At 49.0% G+C, this 27997-nt stretch overlaps 3 protein-coding genes across 3 annotated transcripts; 2 read left to right on the top strand and 1 right to left on the bottom strand.

Moving 5' to 3' along the window:
- Positions 1 to 252: 252 nt before the first annotated feature.
- On the bottom strand, positions 253 to 8506 carry TGME49_261000 (MutS domain V domain-containing protein). Its single transcript, XM_002365212.2, has 11 exons — positions 8221 to 8506; positions 7548 to 7683; positions 6977 to 7104; positions 6116 to 6293; positions 5479 to 5657; positions 4816 to 5037; positions 3962 to 4321; positions 3168 to 3459; positions 2471 to 2696; positions 1887 to 2043; positions 253 to 1346 (listed from the first exon to the last, which is right to left on the bottom strand). The coding sequence occupies exons 1-11, from the start codon at positions 8473 to 8475 to the stop codon at positions 669 to 671; spliced, it is 2811 nt and encodes a 936-aa protein (XP_002365253.1). The 5' UTR covers positions 8476 to 8506; the 3' UTR covers positions 253 to 668.
- A 1554-nt stretch (positions 8507 to 10060) lies between these two features.
- TGME49_261010 (tat-binding family protein, putative) lies at positions 10061 to 15588 on the top strand (the record flags this gene model as incomplete). The annotated part of the gene is made up of 8 exons (XM_002365213.1): positions 10061 to 10238; positions 10922 to 11019; positions 11597 to 11884; positions 12216 to 12530; positions 12873 to 12971; positions 13675 to 13785; positions 14150 to 14236; positions 15239 to 15588. The coding sequence occupies 8 exons, from the start codon at positions 10061 to 10063 to the stop codon at positions 15290 to 15292; spliced, it is 1230 nt and encodes a 409-aa protein (XP_002365254.1). The 3' UTR covers positions 15293 to 15588.
- Positions 15589 to 20034: 4446 nt separating this feature from the next.
- Positions 20035 to 26411, top strand: TGME49_261018 (kelch repeat-containing protein; the record flags this gene model as incomplete). Its single annotated transcript, XM_018781252.1, has 9 exons — positions 20035 to 20037; positions 20823 to 21006; positions 22049 to 22213; positions 22714 to 22760; positions 23238 to 23266; positions 24250 to 24282; positions 24905 to 24947; positions 25439 to 25517; positions 26086 to 26411. 9 exons carry the CDS (start codon positions 20035 to 20037, stop codon positions 26409 to 26411), a joined length of 909 nt encoding a protein of 302 aa, XP_018637087.1.
- Positions 26412 to 27997: the final 1586 nt, after the last annotated feature.

Below are 27997 nucleotides of genomic sequence, written 5' to 3'. Positions count from 1 at the left end.
TCCCTCAGTCTCCCCGCCGTCTCCGCTTAAGAGTCTCCCCCAAAATTCTCTTACCTCACGTTTCTTCGTGAACCCACTCTGCTTCTCTCACTTCCTTTTCGCTTGCTCACATTCCCTTTTCTGCCTGATTTCTCCAGCTCTTATTATTGCATCTCTTTCTCTTTGTGCATCTCTTTCTCTTTGTGGCCAACTGCGGTTTTTCATGAAAGCGTCTTCTGTCTGCCTGGCGTCGTTCTTCTCTTTCGACACACTGGCGCTTGCCAAGCGAAGAACGAAGACGCAGGAGATCCGCGCGAAGCCTGAACACTGCTTTGAAGCGCTCGAGAACAGAGCGCCCGGTTTTTCATGAAAGCAAAGCACGCAAGACACCCAGAAAGCCAAAGTCGTGAAGAAGACAAGGGAGAAGACGCACAGAAGATCTCTGCTCTCCAAGACAAGGGCACCCCACAACAGGTGGTGTGCATCTGAAGCGCCTCCCAAGGCAGAACTGCATGGAGAGTCGACGCCAGGTTCGCGAACTCCCCTTTCCTCGTCACCAATCACTTGTCTGCAGGAGACGCAGACTCACACGCGTCCAGCCTGGATAAGTTTTAGTTCTGATTCGAAATGGACACTGGCAGAGCAGTCTCGTTTTCAGGAGAAAGTCACGCGCCCTCCCTCCAAGACGCCTAAGCCGCGACAGGAACCGAGGGACCTGGACCGCGACCACCGTCCTGGACTTCCTTCCACGTTGGCGGCGCGGCTGCGTCCTTCAGTTGACGAATTTTCTCTCGAGCGTTCGTGACTCTTCGCACAAAATCGCCTGCCTCCCCTTCTTCAAACAGCTCCTTCAAACATCGAGTCAGCTTCCCGAACGCCCGCCGTCGCTCTCGCCACTCTTCTCTCGCTTGCTGTCGCTCTCCGCCTTCCCCCTCTCCTCTTTCCTCTGCTCTCTCTTCTCTTGGCTCTCCTTCGCGCTGCGGCGCTGCGCCTCCGCCGTCGCGTTCCAAGCTTCGCGACCGTTTTCGAGCTCCGCGGTGTCCGCTTTCTCTTCGCTCTTGCTCTCCTCGCTCCACAGCTTCCAGCTCCGCAGACTTTTGTCTGGCGCGCTCGACGACGGTCGCCGGCAGCCCCGCGAAGCCTGCGACGTGGACGCCGAAGGACTGGTCGACGCAGCCGGACTGCAGGCGGTAGAGGAAGGCGAGCTGCTGCGTCTCTCGGTTCACCGCAGCGGAAACATGCAGATTCGAAACGCCCGGAACTTCCTCGCACAACTGGCCCATTTCGTGGAAGTGTGTAGCGAACAAAGAAAGACACTTCGCCTCAGCCGCCAGGTGCTTGGCGATCGCCCAGGCCAAGCCGAATCCCTGGAAAAAAAATGCGCAGGCGACGCAGTCACATCCGCACAGGAGTCCACATCCACCTCTGCAAACCGCTCTCCATAGACATCCTACATACCAATACAACGCAGACACAACAGCTAAACATAAATATATATATATATACATAAATATATAAGTATGTATAAATATATGTATATATCTAAACCGATTTATATATATATATATATATATATTTAAAAACGTTTTAGACGTGCGGACTTTTGTAGATAAATGCAGAGGTATGCGTTATGCGATTGTCCAGGTACGCGTGATATGGAAACAGAGACGTCCAAGGCAGGGGCCGACTCAAACAGATCACCTGCACATATCCACATCGCCTTCAGCAGCACATACGCGTTCAACCAGATGCAGATCGATAAACCGACAAATACAGGCACCTACGCACAATATATATATATATGTATATATATGTATATATATATATATATATGTATATATATATATATATGTATATCTGTTTTATCGTTCGTCCTCCGTTGGTTTTTCGCTCTTCGCCACTCTCACCTCGTAGGTCGAAGTGCCGCGCCCGAGTTCGTCGATGACGACGAGGCTCTGCGTATTTGCATTTCTGAGAATTGCGGCAGCCTCCACCATTTCTGCCAAAAAAGTTGACACCCCGCGGAGCTGAATATCCGACGCTCCCACCCGGCAAATCACTTGCCTGCCAAGCGTCCGTTTCCGCGACGCAGAAGCACAAGACACAGAACGCCGGCCGTTCAAAGCTCTTTCGGGCTGCGGCTTCACGCATGCGTGTACGTACACCTCCACATAAACCACAGACACGCAGACGCTCTGCACAAATACGCATGGCCAAACAAAAGGGTAACGCAGAAAAGTACATGTATATATATATATATATATATACATGTGCATATGCATTCTTTGGAGGCCCAGGTACGGATGCTGATGCCCCTACAAATTTCTACACGCACAGACACAGGTAGACATGCAAGTGCATGTGACTCTCGGAATATGCGCAGTTTCACAACATACATATACATATACACACATACACACATACACAAATGCATATATATATATATATATATACATATACAAATATATATATATATATATTGGACACCTACGTGAAGATGGGGAGTTGACAGCTGGCGCAGGGAACGAAAGATCCGATTTGCGCAAGAAGGACGGTGAGCGCCACTTGCCGAATATAAGTCGATTTCCCCCCCATGTTCGGCCCTGTGATGATTGCGAGGCGTCGTTCGCGATCTAAGTGGACGTCGTTGGCGATGAAGGAAGACGTTCCCGGCTGGATTTCGAGTAGCGGATGCCGAGACGCTTTGAGCACCAGACCTGCATGCGCGGGGAAAAACAGGAAAAACGTGGTGAACAGTGAAGCCGACGAGAACCGGTTTGAGACACTGGAAACCGACAGCCTCTCTAGAAAAGACGCCTCCACGCCTCACGAGAGAAATGCGTTTTCGAGCAGGAGAAAAAATGCTCTGGATTTCTCTTCCTCCTTGGCCGTTCGTGTGTCTCCCATCTGCTTTCAACTGCCTAAAAGGATTTTTGAGAGTCTTGTCTCGGCGGCCCTGTTCGCGGCCTTCTCCCTCGTCGAAGATGTGTGTCTCCTCTACTGTTCTCCTGTCTTCTGTTTCTCTTCCTCGGCTGTCGGTTTCGTCTTCTGTGTCTCTTAGAGCCTTCCCTCTCTCCCACAGGCCTCAGCTTCTCGTCTCCCCCCCAACGACTCCGGTGTGGACTGCGGCTTCTGGCGTCTGCACCGAGTCTTCTCGTCGTCCGGTCCACTCTCTCCAGGTCGCCTACCGCCTGCGTCACCCTCAACAATCTGAGGCCGGACGTAGGGCATGGGCGCCGCGTTCGCAGCTGCAGCAAAGGCTCCCAAGACGTCGAGCATCCCCAGAAGTTCTGCGAGCTTCTCAACGGCCGGCCAGTACGAAGCAGCAACGAGCAGCGCCTTCTCCACCAGCGAGTTCTGCATGGCCGCGTACGCCTCCGCTACATCCTTGAACTCTCGACAAAGGCCTCGCAGCTCCGACGTCGTGAAAATCAACTCGCTCTTGTTCAAACGCACTTGGTGGTAACGCCCACGCGAGCTCTAAAGAAAAACAAAAGACAAGAAACAATAGCCACGAAGGACCGGCAATCATATCACATAAATACACATGAATATATATATATATTATATATATATATATATATATAGATATTATATATATATATATTATATATATATATATTATATATATATATAGATATAGATATTATATATATATATATATATATATATATATGTACATGGCTGTGTGTAGTTAGAGGGGTGGACTCACACCGATGCACATGCCGGCAGAGACGTGAGATGACTGCATATGAAAACGGCAGCGTCTCCTCCGGACTTTGATAAACATATAGGCATACATGTCGTAGGTTAATAGAGTCATTCGGTGGATACACACACAAAACTTGGAGACTGAGGAAGCGCCTGCTGTCATCTCGAGATGGGTGGTTTCCACCCACCGTTTGCGGTTGCGTGGTTGCATCGGCAGCGTTTTCCTGCAGGCGCGAACTCTTTTGCACCAATTTTTTTCGTTTTCTCTTACGAGGACGGCGGATTGATCTTTCTTGGTGACGCGCAGGACGAAGCCCATTGTATTGTCTTCGATCAATTTCACGATTTCTGTATCACGTTTCCGACTGGCAAAGGGGATGTCGTCTTCGGCTTTCTGTCGCTCCCTGTTCATTCGGCTTCGCAACTCCTCCTTCTTGTCCAGGAGGGACGCAAGCTCGCTGTCGAACCTTCTGCTGATGACGAAGGAGCCGTGCTTCGCCTCTTCCATGTCGATCGTGAATTCCACGAGATTGATGAACGTAGAGAAACTCTTGACAGCTTCACTGAGAGGCTCCGTGAACGCCTTCTCCAGAGACTCGCGATGGATGCCCGCGTACCCTCGCAGCGTCGTCTACAAAGGGGGGATGAGAGAAGGAACAGCGAACACAAAAACAAAAAGTCGAACCCAACTGAGGCAAAAAATGTCGAACGGTCGACAGGCAGAAAAGAGGCACAGACGCCCAATCCGTCAACAGACAAATCACTACATGTATATGCATATATACTCATATCTATGTACATGTATATATATATATATACTTATATATGTGTATATGTATGTATATATAGGTACTTGAAGATGAAGAGAAAGAGTGGAACGCGGAGACGCGGGGGATGCACAAAGATGCAGAGGGAGAGGCCGCGGCGCCCGCCTGGTGTTTACGTTGACGCAGGCATCGACTGGGCATCCCTTAACGCGCAAACTGGAGGAAAGAAAGAAAACAAGAAGACAAGGGAGTCCGCGGCCATCCTTCCAGTTCGTACTGGGCAAAAACGGCAATCCGAGACGCGTGAGTCACCCGACCCTCGGCAGAGAGCTCGTTTTGAAATTGGAAGGACTGTTACCTCGAGGGATGTGCACTCGACGGCGCAGTCGTAGAGCTTCACCAAGTCTTCCAGAGTCAGTTTGACTCGAGAAAAAATGCCTCCCTTCTTTCCCCGGGGAGCTGCGTCTGCGTCGAGGTCTTTCGCTGCGGAGGCCAGACGGTGGAAGCGCCCAGCGAGACGATCCAAATCGAAGACATGCTTGAAGTGGCTGCAGAAGACTTGGCGACGAAACGCTTCATCCTGGAAAAATGTTTTTAAAAAAAGAAAAAAACTTGAAAATCACAAAAAACCGGAGAGACAAAACAGAAGCCTGGCACTTCCGGCAAGGTGCGTCGTATCAGAAGAAACAGGAAATCAACAGGTTCCCTGTTCAGAGAAGAACAACATGAAAATGTCCACCGGAGAAAAGGGAGAAGCAAGTGCACTCTTGTCGATGTCATCTTCGCCTTTCCTCGATCTTCTTCTGTCCTTCTGCATCTCTGTCTTCCTCCCTACTTCGTATTCGATCCATCCAGCTGCGTTCTTGTTCAATCGCCTTCTCTCTCTGCCGTTCGTTGCCTCTGTGCCTCGTCCTTTTCCTTTCCAATTACATATATCGCTTGCTCGCCTCTTTTTCTCTTCTTCTGCCAGTCTCCTCCTCCCCTGCTTCGCGCTTTTTCTTTTCTCTTTCCTTCTCCTCACCGTTTGGAAGAGTTCGACGATGTCGTAACGTTCCTCAATTTTCTTTTTGTCCACAAGAGGCTGACTCATGCAAGTGAAGAGCCGTCGCGCGCCTAGCTGCGTCGAGCACCATCTGCTCATCAAGGCATACACACTGGAAATTCCTCCTCCAGCCGACAGCGCGCAAGCGAGAGAAGAAGCTGAAAAAACGCAACAATCACAGTGAAAACAGATATCAAACACGGAGGTAGAAGAAGACGCAAATATATATATGTATGCATATATATATATATATATATATATAAATATGTGAAAATCGATGTGTGGGTGTTTAGATCGGTACGCCATTCTCTTCTGAGACTTTAAAGATTCCGCATGCAGAAGACTTTGTTTTATGCATGTGGATCCCGCGACGAAGAAGCGCCCATTTTTATTCGTGCACCCGGTCAAGCCGCTACCGAGGTAAGAGCATGAAGACTGGTTTCTGAGCACAACATTTTGCATTGAAACATTTTCTGCGTCTTGTCTCTCCGTTTGTTTTCCTCTTGAACGTGAGACGCGCTCGCCACTGCGAGGCTCTTCGAGACGCGATCACTCTCAAGAGGTTTTGTCGGATTTTATAAGAAATATTTAATTTAACCGTCGCATGCACGCGCACCTCGTGAGGCGCCTGAGCTTTTCGCCGAGAGAGGCAGAAGCGCCTGCTGCTGAGATTGTTGAAGACTGGAAGGAAAAAGATACAACGCAGCTGCGGCCGCATTGTCGATGCGAAGATAGTTGCCGAGAGGATACGTTTCCAAAGTGCACTGGCGGATGTACATGTCGTCGCTGAGAAGCTGAAAAAAACAGAGAAACCTCAAAGTGAAGATCAGCACAGGCCAGGCGCTCACATTCGAGACGCAGTCAGATGGACGTAGAGAACCATATGCTCAGGGCAGCGGACTTCCGTTTACGTGACTTGCGCGCATGCGGGTCAACGTCCAAGGCGGAAAGAGAGATCGGAGGCTGCAACTCTGGACGAACAAAGATGGGGACGAATCTGTTTCAGATGGAGACGAAAGACACCCGGCAGGTCGCAGGGAAAACTGCGACGCGAGGGAGCAACAGAGAAATGCACTTTCTACGCGAAATACTGAAATGCCTGCCCACATGTCCTGCTTCCCGTCTCGTGCGTACATATGCATGTGTCTCTCTTCGTCTATCGACCGCAACAATTCAGTAAAGATAAATAGACTTTTTGATCGCCCTGCATGAAAAACGCATTCTCGATGTACTCGAATCCCTAGACTTATACATATGCATACATATATATGTGTATATATATACATATATATACATATATATATATATATATTAATCGATAGATAGACAAAGACGTCGAGAGAGATGTAAATAGACATACAGGTGAAGATGTGGAGGTGAACAAAAGAAGTTTCCACGTATATAGGACTGTATTAGTGTCGACAAAGGATTGACGAGGAAGAAGAGAGAGGAAGAGATCAAAGGACTTTTTGTTTACTCGTGCCTGTGAGAGGAGGGCGGCACACGCAGCGGCCGCCGTCTTCAGTTGAAGCTCCCTGGAAATGTGGTTTTTGATTGAATCCTCTGCAACGAGCAAAGTCGCTAAATCCTGATGCAAGCTCGCAGCTGCGAGGGAAAGAAGGGGAGAGAACAGGGCAAGGCAAGGAGAGAGGAAACGACAGAGGGATGGAGCTGGAGAAAAAAAGGAAGCGCGAACGAGAAGGAAAGACGGAGAGAAGGACAGGCACCAACAACACAGATCGACTGGAGTTTCCTGGAAAAGACGAATGAGGATGACGCAAAAGGCAATCTAAAGAGGAAGCGCGGAGAGACCCGGAGGAGGAGGATGAAGAGGACACAGAGAGACAAGGCAGGATGAAGAAAAGAGGAAACGGCAAGAACGCCGGCAACACCCAGGAGCAGGAAGGCATCAAGGGAGAGACAAGCGGCAGAATATGGCTGAAGCGACAGCGAATCCGAGCAGGCGGAACTTCCGCGACGGAGCGAAGAGACTCATGAAGGCAGAGAGACCCCCAAAAAACGGTGAAGTCCATTAACGTCTGACATACTGTCTGCAGAGTTCTTTTTCACAGGAACAAACTCGCATTCGCAGGCAGCGGCAAGGTCAGCCAGCTTCTTCCTCCATCCTTCGCCTGTCCCGCCAGCGCCTCCTGCCTCAGTCGAAACCACACAGGACGGTCGGACCTAACAATCAAAATGCAAGAGACACAAACGTGGATATTCACAAGCCTGCATGTCCAGAACGCCCGTCTGCAGCAGCACGTCTACTGTACGTACACAAACTGCTCAGTCCATAACATATATATATATATATATATATATATATACATCTAGATATATATATATATATACATACATACATCTAGATATATATATATACATACATCTAGATATATATATATATATATATATATGCATAAGCATAGCGTTTATCTCTTTTAGATAGGTGTGGAGACTATGAGAGTTGCGCAGCGAAGACAAGCTGTCGCCGTCTCTCACTCATCCCTGAGGTGTATGTACAGCTGTGGGAGTCGGTGGAGAGGGTCGTGAGCGCCTCTTTGACGCTCGAACCTTCTCTGCATCCTGTTGACGTTTCTTTTCCAGAATGGTCGGATTCGCTGCATCCGCTGAATCTGCTGGAAGTCGCCACGGCTCTCCGGCGCTGTCTCGGACTGCAGCAGCGTGTACGGACAGTCAATCATTCGTTGTCTGTCTGCTCACCTGCAGCAGCAGGCCCTCGAGAACCGCGAGGTCGTTTGTGGTGGAGAATTCGCAGAACTGGATCTTGAACGCGCGCCGGTCGAAGAGGCAGACTCCAACGACACTCACTCCTGCTCCGACATTTCTCCCGCTCTCAGGTTTTCCAAATTCCACTGCACAGAGCACTTCGTCTAAGTCGACTTCGTTCACATCAGGAGACAAATCTGAAGCGTCTCCCGAGGCGGACGCGCCGCCCCGCGAAAAACTTGAAAACATCTTCAGAGACAGAGAGGAGAAAGAGAGGAGAGGAAGCGAGACGCACTCGAGGCGGCCTGTCTTCTTCTAGAAGAGAGCAAGTCGACTCGAGGAGCGACAGGGAGAGAAGGACTTCCGAGGCAGACAACGGACGCGACAGTCCAGAGCCGCGCAGGACGAGGCCTGAGAATCGACCGGTCGCTCTCGAGGCCGAACCAGCTGCAGGACGTTTTGCTCTGCCTCTTCCAGAAGAAAGGAGGAAAGGCGAGAGAAAAAGCTCCGAAAAGAGACACTGGCGAAATGCCGCGAATGAAAGGGGGAGAGAAGACGCTTGTCTCCAGTGCTCTCCAACGAGGAGACACGAGGCGACCGAGGAAGGCGATGCGGTGTGCGAGGCGCCTTCGAAGGACTAGGAGGAGGACGGAGAGTCAGAAACAGCTTTTCTCACGAAAAAACAAACTCACCTCACACACAGGCGTTTTGAGCGGACCAAGACGTCTTCTGTAAAAGAAGGTTTTCCTCACAAACAGGAGACTGCATGTGCACACCGACGGCTCTCCGTCCTCCCTCTGTATGGCCGCCGGGACTGTCTGCAGGAGTGGAAATCCGTCTCTGTCGGTTTTCTGTTGTAATTCTTGCCTCCTTGTTTGGATATCCTCGCTCGGAGCGAAGGTCGACGACATACTTTCCTTTCTCTTGAAGCCTCTTTGCAGGTGAAAACACCGGAAAAACTCCTCCTTTTTCGACGCTGAAACCGGGCAGCGTCTCGCGTGTCTTCTCTCCCTCCACTCACATCACACACAGCGTGAGTGCAATCGCAAAGACGCCGTTGCGAGTCCACCAGGTTGTGCAGCTCTTTCCTTCCTCTAGAGACAAACGTTGCGTCTTCCTCTTTCTCTTTTAAAGGATCTTCGTTGACTGAAGCTGTCACTGTGCGCCGCCGGTGGCTCTCCCTCCGTCTGTGAAGCAAAGACGAGACGGAGAGAAGGAAGGCGCGAATCCGGAGGAAAAATCAGTCTGATTTTGTGAGGACTCTCCGTTTCCGCGGATGAACTAGTCCGCGTAGAGCGGAGGCGAGCTCGTCCAGGGACTTCCGGCGTGCGCGCATGCAGACAGGAAAAGTCAAAAGTTCGAGGTTTCTGTCCGGCAAAAAATCGCTTTTCTCCCGTTCTCCTCGGGTGTACGTACACACTCAAGATTCGTCAGGGCGCCTTCTCAGTTCGTTTCAAGGCAGGTGGATTCTTCTCTGTCTGGGATCCACGCCGTTTCTTCCGAGTTTCTCTTTCTTTCCTAGATTCTCCCACTTCCGGCGCCGGCCTCCGCGCTGTGCGCACCTTTTCCTTTGCTTCCTTGCTTCTCTCTCGTTCCTGCAAAGTTTCTTCTTCCGCTTCCATCCTTCCTCTCCGGCGCCCTGAAGTCGACTGACGCCCCCGTCTTCCTGCCTTTTCCTGCGCATGTACGCGCACAAATTCGCCGTGTCTTCGTAGAAAACCGTCCGTTCGAGTGACCAGGCGTCTGCGTGAAGGCAGGTGAAGGGGGATGTATGTTTCACCGGAGATAATGCTCCGGTCGCGCTTATTGGCTTGCTGTGGTAGCAGAAAACAAGATGTCTGCTCTCGCAGGACCTCTCCGGCCGCCATGTGCGACAGAAGGCGAAGACGGCCCGAGCTCCGGACTTCAGACCTACTACGAGCAGAAAATCGATAACTTGCAGAGAGTCATCAACGCGAAAACACAAGACAAGCGACGTCTTGAGGCTCAGCGGAACGAACTGAACGCGAAAGGTAGGCAACGAAGACGAAGGAGCTTCGGTGGAAAAGCGAGCGAGTCTTGAAGACACAGAAGGAGAGAGAGGACGAAGAGAAAACGACGCGAACCTGCAGAGACGCAAACGAAGAAGTGGATTGAGACGAGGGAACAGGAAAAAGAAGAGAAGGACCTGGTAGACAGACAGAGGCGCTCTCCTTATGATACCCGTCCTTTCTGTGCAGCTCCCTCTGTCGCCTTGGATAGAATTACTCGGGGGAGCGAGGAGAGAGAAGCTCGCGAGGAACGGCAGTGTCTCAGTGTCGAGCTGCATCAGAGAGAAAGGATCCTCGTCTGAGAAACCATTTTCGAGGAAGGACGACAGAGGCAGGAGGGCATGTGTGTGTGTGTGTGTGTGTGTCTTCGGGGACTGTTCGAACGCGCGGCAAACAGGAAAGGCACTTTCTCTTTTCTCTCAGTGGCAACCGCGTTTCGTGAAACCTGAACGACTCGACAGCTGTTTCCTGGAGATTGGGGAACGGAAGGCGCCGTTTTCTCTGTACCTCGAGGGCGTCTGTTCTTGTTTTTTCGTGGTAACTCGCACGTTGCAAAGTGGAAAAAACACGTTGTCTTCTTTCAACAAGCGGTTGAAGATGGAACAGTACGCGGCGAACGAGCGCGTAAAAGGGGACTCTGGAAAGTATTTTTTATCTTCCTTCAGTGCGAGAACTCCGCGATGAGCTCCAGGTGTTGCTCGAGCCTGGCAGCTATGTGGGCGAGGTTGTCAAGGTGATGGGCCGTAACAAAGTTCTTGTCAAGGTGAGTCTCTCTGGAAAAAGATGCAAGAGAAAGTCTTCGTTTTTTCCGCGGCATTTCAACGCGCATCTGCTCCTTTGCGGCGTCTCCGTTCTTGCTTTTATGCCTCAAAAAAAGGGTGGTTTCTCTGGACTTGCGAAGAAACGAGAGGCCTCTTTTTTCCAGGAGGAAACACCTGAGGCTCCGACGCGTAACGATCCGATTGTGTCGTTTCTCGTCTGCCTTGGTTTCTCGTCTTTTCACGTCGCGTTCTTTCGGCGGCTTCTCTCTGTGTCATTTCTCTCTGTTCATGATCTTCTCTTCGCTCTTCGTTTTCTCATTTCCTCTTCACTTCCTTCCTCTGCACTTCTTCTCCCTCCCCCTTTCTGCCTCCTCTGCTCCATTCACTGCGTTTCCTCCCCTCCCTTCTTCTCTTCCTTCTCTCCTGTCTCCGCTCATCCATCCTTTGTGCTTCTCGCTCTCTTTCTTCGTTCTTCTCTCTCTTTCTTCGCTCTTCTCTCTCTTCTCTGTCTTCTCTGTCTTTTTTCTCCCCTTACTCGCCTTCTTCGCTCTTGTCTCCCGGGCGCGCATCTCCGTTCAGGTCAATCCGGAGGGCAAGTACGTTGTTGACGTCGCGAAGAACATTGACTTGTCTCAGTGCACAGTCAACACCCGTGTGGCACTGCTGAACGACAGCTACAGGCTCCACAAGATTCTTCCGACGAAAATCGACCCTTTGGTCTCTCTGATGAAAGTGGAGAAAGTACCGGAAAGCACCTACGAGATGGTCGGCGGCTTGGAGCAGCAAGTGAAGGAGGTGAAAGAAGTGATTGAACTGCCTATCAAGCATCCAGAGCTCTTCGAAAGCCTGGGCATCTCCCAGCCGAAGGTGAGGCGGGAGTCAGTGCAGCGACAGACGTTTCGCAGAGCACTCGCGACATCGTTTTCCATCTCTCGCTCGCTCTCTCTCGTTCTCTCGCTCTCGTTCTCTCGCTTCGTGTCGCGCAGTTTTTTCTCTGACCTTCTCTTTCTCTCTGTTTCTGAAGAGCGCCGTTCAGCTCCGGAATCCCAGTCCGGTGCGTAGGTCTCGGCGACTGGCGCCGCCAGTCGCGACTTTTGTTCTGAGAAGAACGCGAAGCCTTTCTGCTCCGTTCGACGCTGCGTCGGTGCGTATCTCCACGAAATCTCGCCGCGAGTCTGCTGTCTCTTTCGCGCTGCAGGGCGTTTTGCTGTACGGACCGCCGGGGACGGGGAAGACGCTGCTCGCTCGAGCGGTCGCTCACCATACAGACTGCACATTCATTCGCGTGAGTGGAGGCGAACTGGTGCAGAAGTACATTGGCGAAGGCAGTCGAATGGTGAGAGAGTTGTTCGTGATGGCCCGCGAACATGCGCCGAGCATCATCTTCATGGACGAAATCGACAGCATTGGAAGCCAGCGAACTGAGGGCGAACATGGCGACTCCGAGGTCCAACGCACCATGATGGAGCTGCTCAACCAACTCGACGGTTTCGAGTCCACGCAAAACATCAAGGTAGAACAGAAGAAAAGGAGAAAAAGAGAAAACCGAGAGAGAAAGAGAGGAACGCGTCAAGGAACTGGGCGAGAGCAGTGGGGGGGGGGCGAGAGAGACGAAGTCCGAGGAAAGAAGAGAGAGAGAACGACGCGTATCAAAGAGCAAAGAGTGCAAGCGAGACAGACAGAGACAAAGAGAGAGAGAGAGGAAGCGGAAAGAGTGGGGGGGAGAAAGAAACGGCAAAAGTGACGAACACCAAGAGGCACCGTTGTCAACTCTTTTTGCCGTTTTCAGAAGAGGCGCGCACATCCGCTGAATTTCCCCTTTTTTCCTTTCTTTTCTTTTCTTCGTGTTCTCCAGGTGATTATGTGCACGAACAGAATCGACATCCTCGACGACGCGCTCCTTCGCCCTGGACGCATCGACCGCAAAATCGAATTCCCGAACCCAAATGTCGACGTGAGTTCTGTCAAACTCTTGCCTTCCAAGGTCAACTTTTTCCTCGATCTCTTCACAAAACGTCGTTCTCTTTCCACGCCGGTGTTCCTCTACGCGTCGCGCTCTTGACGCTCTTTCCCTAGCTTTGACTCCTCACGAAACAGCTTTGCCTAACGGCTTCTCCTCAGTCACTCAACGTGCCTCTTTCAAAGCAAATGGAAAATTCATCCCTCGATTTCCTTCCTTACCCAAAGGTGCAAGTTTCAACACCAGCAAGAAAACATACGTGTGTGTCCATGTTTATATTCCGTCACTTCCGCACCTACGTGTGAACCTGCCATTGTATGTTAGACAGTGGGAGAAGGGAAAGATGCATGCGAAAAAATAAAACGCATGCTCTTGGCGGCTTTCTCGGTCTCAGCCTACATCCGTTCACAGCCAGCCAGGTGTCGTAGGCTTCTCTTCGGTCAAACGCCGGAGTCGAGCCTCACAGGAGTCCCCTGCGCATGCAATTTCCTTTTATATGTGCATCTAGCGCGTGTATGCTGACGTGCAGCTCTGCATGTATATCTCTACATATTATATATATATATATATATATGTATAAACTTGTGCATGTATATATATACATATATACTTCTTCGGGTGTGTGTAGAAAGCGTTTGTGTGGTTACTTGGTCGCGTAAATGCGCAACTGTATTTCACGACGTTTCGTCCTCGTCAGGCGCGTACGGAGATTCTGAAGATTCACAGTCGGAAGATGAATTTGATGCGTGGAATCGACATGCGGAAAATTGCCCAGGAAATGAACGGATCGTCGGGAGCCGAAGTCAAGGTGAGAGTGTACATACACCGCAGGTGTCTTGTCTTTCTCTTCATCTTTACCACGTTTCTGGTTCTCTCTTTTTGCGGTTTCTCTCCGTTTCTTCGTTCCTTTCTGCTTGCCTTTTGTCGCTGTCGTCTTTTACACAGGACGCCTGTGCCAGCTCCTTCCCCTTGCTGCGCACAGGCTCTATTTGGCGGTGCCTCAGCTGCTGCCCCATTCGCAGCTTTGAGAGACGTGGATCCGCTGCTGTGGACTCATCCAAGCTGTTTCTTCTTTCGCAAGTGTTTGGTCTAACATCCCGTTAGACTCTGCAGAGCTGGCTGTCTTCTCACTGAGTATCTCCGCGCTTTTTCTCGGCTGCTTCTGTGCGCAGGCTGTCTGCACAGAAGCCGGAATGTTTGCGCTGAGAGAACGGCGTATGTTTGTTACACAAGAAGACTTTGAGATGGCTGTCGCGAAGGTAAGTTCGTGTGCGTTTCGCTCGAGTTTATTCCGGTAAAGCCCAGTACTCGATCAAGTCGCATGCTCAAATCTGTCTCGATATCAAGGTGTTGGTATACATACTCAAGTACAGATTTATACGCATGTATATATATATATATATATATATATATATATATGTCAAGAGCAACAGATATAGATACAGATAGATATGTTCACATATATGTGTGCGTATCCATATTCGTATATCTGCGTGTATAGAGAGAGCCGCACTCTTTGAAACATCTAGTGGTTGAATCCTCCTTCGATTGGTATGGCTGTTGTTCAAGTTCGTTTCTCGCCTGGCGCGTACGTCTCGTTTAACTGGACCTGACCTTTCTGGGTGTGCGAGTTCGAGCAAATGCCGCGTTCAAGAAGCTTGTCTCCCAGTGTTTTCTTGTCTCGTTCTTCTGGCAAGTTTCTCCTTCCCTCCATCTCAAGTCTCGGAGATCCGGCTCGTCCCTCCTTCATACCTGCCGATGCGTGCATATACATGTACATATATATATATATAATGACGGTGAAACGTACTCACATGCGCAGCCAGCGGTACGGCTTCTCGTGGGACTTGTTGAAAGTGGAGGCAAAGTGCGCAACTGTGACAGCAAAGCCTTGCCCAGTTCTGGGGTGTTCTGTGGGAGGAACCGACGGTCGTCTTGTGACAACCGTTCGACAAAGAGACTCCTTACAGGCTTGGACGCTTTTTAAAAGACGTCGAAAGAATTTCAGCATGAACCTCTTGGCAGTGTGGTCAATCTCATAGCGTCCACGTAGTCAACGTCCACCTACATACGTATAAGATATATATATATATATATATATGCATATATGAATATGTAAATCTGTGGATAGGTTTTCAGTCTCTTTGAATCAATTTCTAGTTACGGACATCAATCGGTATATATATATATATATTTGTAGGTATAGAAAGAATTCTATTTTGTTGGAGGTGTGTGTGTGTGTGTACGTTGCCTTGGTGCAGGTTATGAAGAAGGATGCGGAGAAGAACATGTCACTCCGTAAATTGTGGAAGTAGAGAAGTTTTGGGGGTGGTCGAGGCAGTGTTTTTTCTCTTGAACGGTGGCAGTTGTTTTTCTTCTTTTGTTTTTGAGTTGTGCTTCTTCAACATTTTTACTGTTCTACTCAACACACCTCTCTGTTGTGGTGTGGGGATGTGTGTTTATGGGCTTCTTGGTGTGTCTCAGATCCCTGTGCGTATCATCCGACAAGGTTTCCACTGGCTGTGAATTCTCGGTCGTGCTCACTCCACACACTGCGTATCTCCGGTAGACTTCGTTCTCTCTCTAACGCTTTGCGATCTTTGCGATTTTCCGTTTTCTCTCGACTCGCCGGAGAGAAATATCGTGCTGTCAACACAGTGGTCTCTGTGTAGCCTCTCTCTTCCCTTACAGGTGAATTCACAGACCTCAACATTCCTGCACTTCTGAACGAAGAGTTTCACAGAGAGAAACCACAGCCACGGGAAGACACATTGCATGCGAGGTACTTTTCCCCATTTTCTATCTTTTTTTTTCTTCGTCTTTAGAATGCGGACCGTTTCTCGACGACAGCGAAACAGACCGACACGCAAAGACAAACGTCGTTTCTTCCATACCGGTAGCTTGATAATGGAAGCCAGGTGCCTGAAGCAGACTCGCAGATAAATACCAGCTGTTCTCAAAAGCCACTCTCCCACAGTAGAACTGAGATCCACTAGAAAAACACTTTAAACATCCGAATCGGTAGTCTTTTCGTAGTCTGGAGTCCCCAGAAACCATGATTGCTGATAGTCCTGTCACAGAAGAGATGACGGCTCCGAGGACGATGGTTCTGACCCCCCTGGAATTTGACTGGTCGTCTCTCTCGCTGCTAAAGGACGCTGAGCTGTGAATCAGTAGTAATCAACTCGAAGTGTCCTTACCCGTCAGAACAAGGTAGAATAAAATGGAAACTTCGGATTCCCAGTGTATACGCTTTCGCAGAGCTCGCCGTACGCACACGCGTATCAAACGTTCTAGAAGTGAATTTACACAACGCAGCAGGCTCTCGCTTGGAACCAGCGCTCTGTCTCTTTCAAGGGTTTTGACGACCGGATTCTAACGGTTTTTTGTCCGGTCTCGATATTCTCTCGGTTGCGAATTGGAATTTCCTCGTGGAGGAGCCGCCGGAGAAGAGAGTCGCGAAGTCCGTCAGCAGTCTGCCATTCTGCTCTCAGAATAAAAGGATGTTCCTGTGTGTCGGGGTTTTCTCTACGTTTCTCGCTTCGCAGAAGCCGACAGTTTCCAGTGCCACAATAAGGAACGTAACTTTGTTTTTCGCGGCGAAGTGCCGGAAACTGCCAGGAGACCACAACGAACTGGAACAAAGTGTGTTGAAGTGAACATTCATGCACAGTTGTAAAGACAACCTTTCGCCAACTGTTCGTTGAAACCAGACGGTTTTGAGCACGGTGCGTGGGTGGTCGTTCCGCGATCGTAGGGCTTACATCCGGTCACAGAAAACAGAATTTCCTGGCAAAGAACCACGGCGACCCAGCAGGTGGGAAGAGTGATGAAGTTGGACTTCACACGGGAATTCCCTCGGACTCTTAAGTCGTGCTGCCTTTTTGTCGTTTACATAAACGTAAAAGTGCCAGTCAAGAGTTCCTTCAGTCCCTTTAGCTCGCTGCAAGATCACAGCAGCGGAAAAAGAAGGATGCAGAGGTAGGTGTTCATGAAATTACATTCCGAAGGCCAAAGAGACGCTTATGTCTCTCTGTTTATTCGGTCTCAACTACACAGTGCAGGATCCTGCATCACGCATCGACAGCTGTTGTGGTAAACGGCATTCCATTCTTTTAAGATACTACACCAACACCGAGTCAAGAAACAGGACACTCTCTCACATCTAGTGTCGCAGACTTCGGTATTTACAAGCAAAGTAGTTTTCAACTTATCCATTTGAAAACCCCGTTAGGAATTCGTACCGGCAGTTCCACAGCGACTCATGCCTCTGTCGAGAGGTGGACGGGGGAAAACAGTCGCTAACATCAGTGAATAAAACGATTTGGTAAACGTTTTAGATTGTTGTAGACGTAACAGTCTGATAGGAAGCGGGTAAGCCTGTAGAGAGTCACTTCTGGTGAGCATCCACCTCATCACCGAGTGCTGCCCTCTCGCTTGCTTAATTCAGAGAAACGGTTGACAAATCGGCAGTCCAGTTGTCCGAAATCACCCCCGTCTTTGCTCGAGTTCACGCCAGTTAATGCTAATGCTGCGTTCGACAAAATTGCTGGACAAAACCAAGGCTTTTTTGTAGCAGACATATAGCGATGTGTGTCGAAATCACTTATCGTGGATCAGCTGCGCACAAAACAACAGAACCAGTATCGTGCGTGGTGGTGGCCTATACAGTCTGTTTCTATGATCTTGTTTGTCGGTGCCAGAGGGTCAAGGGCATTTGAGAACATCGCAAACTGTTCATTGTTTTTGCGTATTTGTGAAAACGAGTCAAACCTGGCAACAGGAGGCTCAGAGGTGCCGAGCTGCATGGCCCTCAAAAATTTCACAAACTGTTTTCGGATTTCGCTTTTCTCTTTGTTCATTTGTTTAGACTCTGAATGACCGTGCACTTTGGCTGAAAAAAAGAAGCAGGCAACACCCTCGTGAGAAGTCGTTGTAGATTCACTGTCGTGGCAACCATATAGCGAAATTTAGTTTGGCACACGGGACCTCGATTCATCACCGTTAAGAATGAGCACTGACGGCGTTAACGTCGCTGACTTCTCTGACGTCATGATGCGCGACTTGGATGGGATCAATGTGTTCAATTTGAGATTTGAGGATAAGAAAGCGGGAGTGGAAGGACCAGAAATGTACTGGTCGGGTTCATTGTCAGTGCATTTGAGTGCTGTCCCTGGCGTTCTAGGGCGCAGCATTTCTCACGAGAGAAACTGTTTCTCAGAACAGCAGGCCTTATAGAGTTCCCTCTGAAGAATCTAGTGTTGCCGACGGCGAAGGATTTGTGTCGAGTTCCAGAGAAAGATGCGTGCTCGTGGTGCAAAGGAGGGTTAACTCAAGAAACGCGCGCCACGCGAGGGGCGCGACAGCTTGCGAAAGCGTGTTTCAAGCTGCTTCGGAAGTTGCTGTTTTCCCTCATAGTCTGCTTGGAGCAAGGCGTCTCAAACTTTTATCCAGAAAGTTCTCCAATTCCGCCCAAGGCTAAAGCAGCCCCCTTGCAGAGGCCACACAGGACAGACACTCGCTGTCGCAGAAACTCAAGTTTCTTTCGCTTCTTTCATCGTTTCTCTTCTTCCTCGGGGACAAACATCTCATCGTGGTTTGATATTTCTCCAGAGAGTGAATCAGTTACATCGCTATTAAGTGGTAATTCCTTCTCCTCTGAGAAGCCTCAAACCCAAGCATAAGTTCAAAGGTTCTGGAAAACACACCAATACTAAAGGAATGAAACCGGGTTCCCCTTCGGCGACGTTGCTAGCCTGCTTTAACGAACAGTGCTTAGTTGCAGAGGGATTGCCTCTCTCCTCTTAAAGAGCAGAAGCGACGACAGAGGACTCCTCTGTCATAGAAAAACCAGGTGGCACACGAAAGCACCAGAAGAGTTGACAGTGGGACAGGAGCAAAGACGTGTGGATGAAAGCGGAAGAAACTCGAGGCGCTGGCAAAAGGGGTCAAAAACGAGGCACGGAAAGCCAGTCAAGGTTTCTTCATTTCCCTTCATCGCGATTTAAAGATATATATGCATGTGAGTTTTTCATCATCGCCTTCAGCCTGCGTTTTTAACAAGCACCTTTCATCGACTCTACAAAATTCAACCCGCAACAGTGCATATCTCTGCGTAGTTCTCTTTCTACATTCGCAGATGTTCGCGTGTTTCGTCGACAAACAAGGATAGGCGCGCACCTTCTTTCGGGTCTGGTGACCTCCTTTCAAATACTGCCATTTAGAGTGTACAGATCTATAAATCCGTTTTTACACAAAGTCCAACACGGGCTCTCCTGGATGATACGCCAGTTTTGAGAGCACACTTCACCACCTTTACACCTCCGACTCTTCTGCTGACCTGAACCGCCGAGTATTTCCCTTTCAACATCGAGTTCCGAGCCGCAGCCCCGCTTGTGCGTTTCAAACGGTTCTCCCGTGACTCCACATCTCCTTGACAAACAGCGATGTGTACACGCGCGTTCCGGAATCTTCCTGCCCAATGCCGCAAGGATCCCAGAGGGCTTCAGTCCGCGTAAAATCGTCAAGCGAGTTGGTGCTGCAGTTTCGCAGGATTCCCCGCATTTTCGTCTCAGCAAAGAACAACGACAAAGCTGCGTCTGTGCCAGGCAAAAGCCTAAACGTCGAACTCTGGAAATGTGAAACTCCAATCGCCTTTGCCTCTGCAAGCCCCTGAACGCTCCTTTTCTACAGCCTCCGAGCCTGTTTCGGGGAGAGCACTCTGGGGCGCTGTTGCTTTTCCGCGCCTTTCACCGTGGAATGATCTTCGACCACAAACCGGGAAGACGGCAGTGGCAACTCTTACGGACACACCGGCCTACTTCTTTTGTTATCCACTGCCTTGAAGTTTTCCTGTGTGGCAGATCTTCGCAGACTTTGTTCTGGTGTACCTGCACTGGAAGCCATCTGGATATCTCTTTCTGCCATCGAAAAAACGCTTGAATTCCTCAGAGAACGCAGCGTCTTCGTTGAACTTGCGGAGAAGAGTGCTCATTTCTTCAACGGAACAAAAGGAGTCTGTTCACGATCCACATAGCTACCTCCCAGAACGGTCAGAATGGTGAGCCGTCCGTTGGGCGGGATCCGAGTTTTCGCGCCTCGGTTTTACGAGGATTTTCCTCCGCACCGCACGCAGTCCACTTTCAATTCAAGAACTGGGTTCGTTTCGGCTCTTTTCGGACTTCAAAGACCTGCGGTCTTCACGATCATCCCTACTCGTGAACAACGCCGTGCTCGTTTGTCCCCGTTCGTAGCCTTGCGTATCCGGAACCTCAGGCACACGGGGGAAGGAATTGCATTCATTTGCCGCCATGCCCATACTGAATAAAACTGCATAAGGCTACACCCTTTTTTCATTCCTTATCCACCCTGAAGACAAGGTTTCTCCCATCTGTAATCTAAAGCTACGTGTGCCTGTGTTCAAATTGAATCTCATCCGCCTTCCATGAACGTATCGACGCAGATCGAAACATGGACCGCAGACGATTCCAAGTACAGAGAGACGCGTCTAAGGTCCCTGCGTCTGGAACTCTGTATTTGTCTCAGAGGGTGACAGTTCCTTCGTGTGTCATCCTACAGAGCGTACTCCCTGTTGACATGTGGATGTCGCCAGGCGCCAGAGATTCTTCAAAATTACACTTTCGGTTTACCTGTGGTTTTTGATCAAGCGTCGCATGGGCGTTTCCATTGCACCCTTAGACGCAGCCTTCCTCCCGAGCTTATAGGAGCGTTGTGCCATGAAGGATGTACGGAGAGCCCCGGGCACTCGTACGTTTTTTGGAGAAGCGACAACCACGAAACAAGCTAAGAGTCGAGTCTTCTGTTGTCGATTTCGCTTTCCATCAGCCACAGCCTTATCTCTGGACGAAGCTGGAACAGCGGGGAGATGCAAAGGTCTCGGGAAGGTCCGGACACACACTGACGGCGACGGCAGCCGGGCTTGTTCTCTTTGGTGGCGTCGATGGCCGTCTCGACTGTAACGAGAATCCCGCTCCGAATAACGACGTCTACCTGCTGAACATCAACCGGAGTAAGTGCCTAGGGTGTAAACTTTTCACAAGTCGCTGCGAACCAACGGTCCCCCACTCGCTTTTCCGTATCACTTTTCAGCGCCCACGCGTGACAGGAGCAGTCCATACACTGCATCTAGAACGCAGGTAGTGTGGAGATAAGATTCAGCGCAGAGAAACAAGCAGGCATGCCCGGAAAAACGCCAGCGACAGTCAAGCTCTAAACGGAGAGTCTCGGCTCCTCAACCAACAGACAAAGGCGCAACTGTGGAGACGGGATGCTTGTGCGCGCGACTGTCACTTGAGCGTCCTACAAGCAAGAAGAAAAAATGGGTTCGAGAAAAAGACATGAAAGTTGCCACTCATCTCGTAGAAAATAGACGAAGAACGTTCACAAAGAACGCTGACAGTTTGTGCCCTTTACGAATTTTCTCTTCTCCGAGAAAACGTGGACTCTCCTGAACAGTTCAAGTCCGGCTTCGTGGAAGACAACACCTCTCTCCCGTTGCGTGTCTCTTTTGAAACGTCGAACGCTAGAGAGCTTCCAAGGCTCCTAAGGAACCCCACAGATACTTCCTCCTTCCTACAAGTCCTTCTGTCCACTCACGTCACCTACGTTTCTGTACGTGTATGAGAAACTCGAGGCGCAACACCTGCAGGAGACCAGCTTGAGGTGGAAGCCTTGCACCTCACAGAAAAAGCTTTCAGAAGTCAAGGAAGCCAGCGACGGCGGTCGACTCATCTCTGTCCTGGGCTGAGCAGGACTCTTCCGACTGTCGTCTCCTCCTCTTTTCCTGCGTATTTCCTCGAATTTCTGCCTGGAAGATTTCTGCGTGTGGCTTCTGTAAAACACACGACATGAGTACCGACGAACCACCACCACAGTTCAGTTCTGTAGAAGCCTGTTCCACGTTCCTTGACACCACACGACTGGGTATGTCGCAGGTGGAGGGATGTTCTACGATTGTTGCCAGTGTTAATCAGTGTTGATCGGTGTTGATCAGTGCTCGACTCTTTTCTCAGTGGTTTCTCGTTCGCCCCTGTGTCGAAACATTTCCTCAGCGACAGCGACATGGAGAGAGCTTCGCATCCCTCTGGCGCAACGGCCGCCGCCACGAGCAATGCACAGCTGTACTGCCCTGTCGTCGAACCTTCTTTTCTTCTTTGGAGGCTGTTCCTCGGCATCGCCTTTCGTCTGCAAAAATGACACCTGGACTCTCGACGTCTGTGAGTCTTTCTGTGGAGAAAACATATCTGAGAGAAACCTGCGCAGCGACACCAAGACGCCTGCCTCCTTTTCTAGGTGTACACACACATTCGCGCTGCATCGAACGCACCCTGTGGCGACGCCGACCCCCCACCGCCACAAAAGTACCTGAATCTCTCGTTCGTGGTTTCCGTCTGTATGTAAATAGATCTGCGTGAATGCGTTTCTGTGACACGACTCGGGAGACGCTCGGTGAGATCGTAGTTCGTGAAGGAAAGTGAGTTCCCAGAGACATAAGATTTCTAGGCAAGACGTCTGCGCGCCATAACGTGAGATCGAGAATATCGAGTCCAGCACACACTCGCGGGATGCGATTTCGTCTCACCCTCGATGCTCCTCCCTGGCCTAGTCAGCTCATGAAGCGAAGTTTCGTTTGTGCGGCCCAAACACAACAACGGAATCCAATGTAAGGAGACTTCTCGCCTCTTCGGCGTTCGCCTCGACTTTATCTTTTGCTCAGCAACACAAACCTTCAAGAGGATCGTCTGCAAAGGCGAAGAGACAGAGGTGAGAGTGAAACGCGACTTCTCGACGCCGGGCATGCATTCAACACACATGAAGCCTCTCCTGAAACGTCATCTTTCCTCGTCTGAGACCACCCTCCACTTCCCGTTCCTTCTGGTCCAGGTCGCGACAGAAAGAACCCAAACATCCCTTCCAGCAAGCTAGCTCACGGCCGACACTGACGGACAGTTGAGACTCCACTGAGATAGGCGGACCCAGTAACCGAATGCTCGTGTCAGTCAAGACGCAACAGGATATATATATATATATATATATATATACATATATATATGAAGGGGGATAGAAGTACGCATATACGTAGACGTTTGTGAACATGCATTTGACGTATATGCATGTATACATGTATGTGGTGCTTGCCAGAGATCCAGGGAAGGGTAAAGGGCCTTGTGCGTCGTTTTAGAGGCGTGAAAACATTTGCTTTGTTCAAAACGAGCATAAATCTCCTGTGCCGTTTCGCAGGACGGAGAACAGTTGCCTGAGAGTCGACTGTAAGGGAGGCCTCAGACACTTGAAACACACCCCAAACCCACACCGACATGCATGAGGACTCAGCGACGCTGAAAGGTTATGTCCTTTTTCGCACACTTCTGTACTCTTATATACATTTGTATATATATATATATATATATATCTTTGTATCTAGTTACTTGCATGTGTTAAGCACTATCAGAGACTGAAGAAATATATGATTAGATACATATAAATATATATACATATATAATGTGTGTATGTGTATGGAGTTTTTGGTGTTGAAAGAATACACGATTCTCCATGTTTCTTATATGCAGATATATATATATATATATAGATAACTGCTTTCTGTAAGAACTTTCTCGTGCTGGTGGAGTCTGTGGCTGTTCATGTCTAGACATATTTTTGAGTGTTTGCTTGTCATGTTTTGAAGGTACAACTTTAAGGCGCTTGCCCCGTATAGGCCAGCGACCTCTGTCTCCGCACAAGTCATCAGAGGACGTTGCATTTATAAGTCTTCCCATTGCAGGCACACAAGGTTGTGTAGGCCACCCTTGACTATTCAGTGATTCTCTCTTGCTTCTTCGTTTGGGGTGGTGTGTCTGTTTGCTGCGGTCCTTTTTGTCCTCTGCTTTGTACCGTTTCTTTCCAAAGAGCCTTTTTCAGGGCCTTTATTCGCGTCTCACTTCTTGTCTGAAGCTCGACGTCTTTCGTATTTCTCTTCATACAGAGAAGCACACAAGCACCGTGTACAGCTTCCTCTACAGGCATGTCTCTCTTGGTGCTAGGATCGTTTCAACACCTTCGGTAGCAATGATCTTCAGCGGTCTATGTCTGACGACAACGCGAGTCTCACAGGCTTCCGGCATCCTTCCGTTTACGAATTTTCCTTCTCAGTCGAATCGGCTAATTGTTTCTGCGTGCACACACCCTTTCTTAGTGGAGCTGCAACCGTTTTTTCGACGAGGAAGGCTCTTCTTTTTGGTGTCTGGAATCGCAGGAATATCGGCAACAACAAGAAGCCAGATGCAGCGTAGGCGACACAAAAACAGAAAACACTACAGAAATGCGTCTAAAACTACAAAATTAGAAAAAATATTTTTTAAAATGTAAATTGCTATAGACATGCACAGCGTCAGAAGGATACTTTTTCTCGAATGTCCAACTCCAAAATACACGCCTGCTTTTTCGTAGCTGTACAGGTGTGCACTTTTCCTGGACGTACAAAATTCTAAAATGACGACGGATCTTGTCTTATTTTGAATTCAAAGTTGTCTCGTAAAACTGGCAACTCACCGACAATTCTTGCCTTTTGTAGTGTTTGCGGCCTTTTGATGTCCATCCCGGTCCGTGCGTCCACATGCAACCTTTGGATTCTTCTTAAAATTCACATCAGTTCATTAAATGCGCGCCTCTCCAGAGACGGCCGAAAATCCTACGTGTGGAGAAAAACGACAAGAACGCAACACACTGTGGATCGAGGAGAACGCAGATCGCATTCCTTGCATATCGAAGCCCCTGCAGGACTCTCGGAATGCCAGTGTGCTTGGTGAAGAAACACTGCATGTAGGACAACACACGAAGAGAGAAAACGAAGTTTTCTTCCGCAAACGTTTCCTGACACACCTGAAGCCCTGTCTCTCCTGTCTTCGCAGAAACTCGGCGATGGCGAATCTGTTGCCGAACTTGAATTTAACGGTGAGTGGGGTCCCTTCGACCTCTTCGTCTTTTGCGGTGATCACAGAGCCGGCACGAGCGTCGGCGCTTCATTCGCTCTCCGCAAAAGAGAGAGAAACAAGGAAACAGGACAACCACGAGCCCAACGCATCTCGCAAACACAGGACAGTAAATCGTCTCGTTACGACATGTTGTTGACTCATAAAACGCCAGCTGAGCGCGAATACACAGATGTGTACATATCTGTATCTATGTATAGGTATATATATATACATATATATATATATATATATATGCATACCTATATAGGTGCACCTGTATACAAATGTATACACGTATCTATGAAGATGTGATTTTGATCTGTGCAACAACCTCTTCACGTGGAGACATACGTGCCAACATATCTGTGTACCTCTGTTATATACATATATATTGGACAATTTCTTTGTGCCGTAGGGGAGCAGAAAATCCCTGAAGGAAAGTCGACGGCTTGTCTGTGTCGGTCGATTCAGGGAGCGTCACCCGAGAGAGAAGACTTTCTCGGCTACATGTCTCAACTGGTTGCGATGGAAGACCTGCCGACTGACTCTGGTAGGTCTGCCTCTCATGCACAGGGAGGCAAAAAAGTGGACATGAAGAATATTTATAGAAAGAAAGCGACATACATGTAGCACGCGTGTGTGGATATGTCTATGCACGTACTTGCGTATACGAACATATTTGTCAAGGTAGAAGAGCAGATGTACGTAAATGACATCCGACGAGCCAAAAAACGTCGCAACATCTGCAAGAAAAGATTCATAAATGCATACACATACACAGGCAAATATATATATATATATATATATATATATGCACTTCTCTCTCCACATAATTATATCTATCTATCTACCTATATATATATATATACATCTGCATGTATATATATACGTATATATATCCACCGAAAAAAAAGCTGGCCTTGATGGATTTCCCTGCTGCATAGGATGTCGCCTGGAAGACGGCGATGTCGCGCCACGGTCCCAAGGCTTGCCTTCCAACAGTTTCTTTCCTTTGTGCTCAAGAAAGAGAGGCACAAAAAAATAGAGTGCGCCTCTGACTTGCCTGAAGATTTGAAGGAAGCAAGTTGAGAAAAAAGCCGATTCTCTTCTGTTTTCAGAGGGAGTTTCGACGGAGACGAGTGCCTCACTGCCTCCGCCTCGGTGCAGCCATACGGCGAGTCTGTGGCGCAGCGAAGGAAAGTCGAAAATTGTCGTTTTCGGAGGACACGGCGGTTACAGATACACCCGAAAAGCTCTCAATGATGTGTGGATTTTGGATCTCACTGATCTCGCGTGGACGGAAGTGCGGTACACTGGAAACGCGCCGGCGCCCCGGTACGCCAGAGTTGAGGAGAGATCTGTTTCTCGCTGCAGCGACTTCTTCCAATTCGAAGTCATCTGCATCCGCCTTTCGAGACATACCTGTAGAGGCACAGCAGCTTGAATGCCATGCACTGACGCTTGAACAGGAAAGAAATCGACAGAGAGACAATCGTTCACGCACAAGGACCGGGAAACATGTTTGGAATGCAGTTGTGGAAAGGTCTTGCCTTCTGCGGAGTTTGGCATCATGAAAATTGTGCTCTAAAAAACCGGAACTCCACCTAGTCGTCTATTTGTCCTGGAGACGCAACCTATAAATACTATTGGCTTGGAGATTCGGGCGCAGGGGAGAAAGTGCAGATCCGGGGAGTCAAAGAGGTGTGCTTTTTGCAGGTGTGGACACTGCTCGACAGTGAAAGAGAATCAGCTCTTCGTTTTCGGAGGTAAAGGTTCTACAGCAGTCGACTTTCTCCGTGGACCCCTCACGTTTCATCGAGTGAACGAGTCTTCTCGTTTCGCATCGATGACTGGCGCGTGCACCGCAAACACAATCTGAAAAGGAACGGAAACAGTGGTTGCCGAAGAAGAGACTAGGAGGAGTCAGCGGCTCGGGTGTCCATACATCGGGAACCTCTCCTGTCCCAGAACACTTCTGATAAGACAAACCTCCTACACATACTCAAATCGATACACAAATATATACATATATACTATATACAGACTATATATATATATATATATATATGTATATATATGTATATATATACATATATACGTTTGTGTGGGAGTATTTCGTAGAACTGCGTGTGTGGCGACGAGCAAGAGGAGGAAGACGCTTACAGGGTGTATGTGATTGGTGAGGTGACGATGATTGGCGTATGCTTTGACTACCAACTTCTCTGATGCGTTGCTTCGTGGAAGGGGGTGTCGAACCGTCCGGAGACACGAACAAGTGTACCACATAGAAAAAGAAAAAGACGTTCTGTCCCTACAAAAAGCCGACTGGTTCTACCTTCCGGTACTGAGGAACGGGAGACGCTTGCGTATCTTCACGTCAAAGAAAATCGAGTTGAAAACCGAGCCACTGTATGACTGAAGACGAAAATGCATGCGCAGCCTTTTTCGCGCTCTTCGGGTTTCAGGTGTACCTACACCACAGACCCACCCTCGTTTCTGCTGTGAGCTTCCAGGCTGGAACTCGGAGTCGCAATTCAACGACTTGTTCGCCTTCGATCTCCTCGCCTGTGACTGGTACCAGATCCCAGTTCCACCCAAAACACATGCGGCTGCGTCCATGCACTTCAAACACCACGGATCCCCCATGAGGGCGCGTCTGGATAAATTCACATGCACACACAAATAGGTACATGCACATGCACTCCGATCTTTTCGTCTGCGCACAAATATATATAAATATAAATATATAAATATAAATATATAAATATATAAATACATAAATATAAATATATAAATATAAATACATAAATATAAATATATATATATATATATATATAAATATATATATATATATATATATGCATGTGCATACATATTTATATATCTGTTTGCTGGGTTTTGGCTTCACCAGTTAAAGTCCGATGCGTGGAGGCAAACTCAGTTCTGCGTGCGTCGAGCCGGAGGACAAGAGTCAACTTCGGATGTTCATTCGCTCAGTGGTTCGCGGCATGTGCGGTGTCCAGGTCCGAC

The sequence above is a fragment of the Toxoplasma gondii genome, chromosome VIIb (genome assembly GCF_000006565.2).
Source record: "Toxoplasma gondii ME49 chromosome VIIb, whole genome shotgun sequence".
NCBI lineage: Eukaryota > Apicomplexa > Conoidasida > Eucoccidiorida > Sarcocystidae > Toxoplasma > Toxoplasma gondii.
This window is presented reverse-complemented; position numbering and strand designations above follow the sequence as displayed.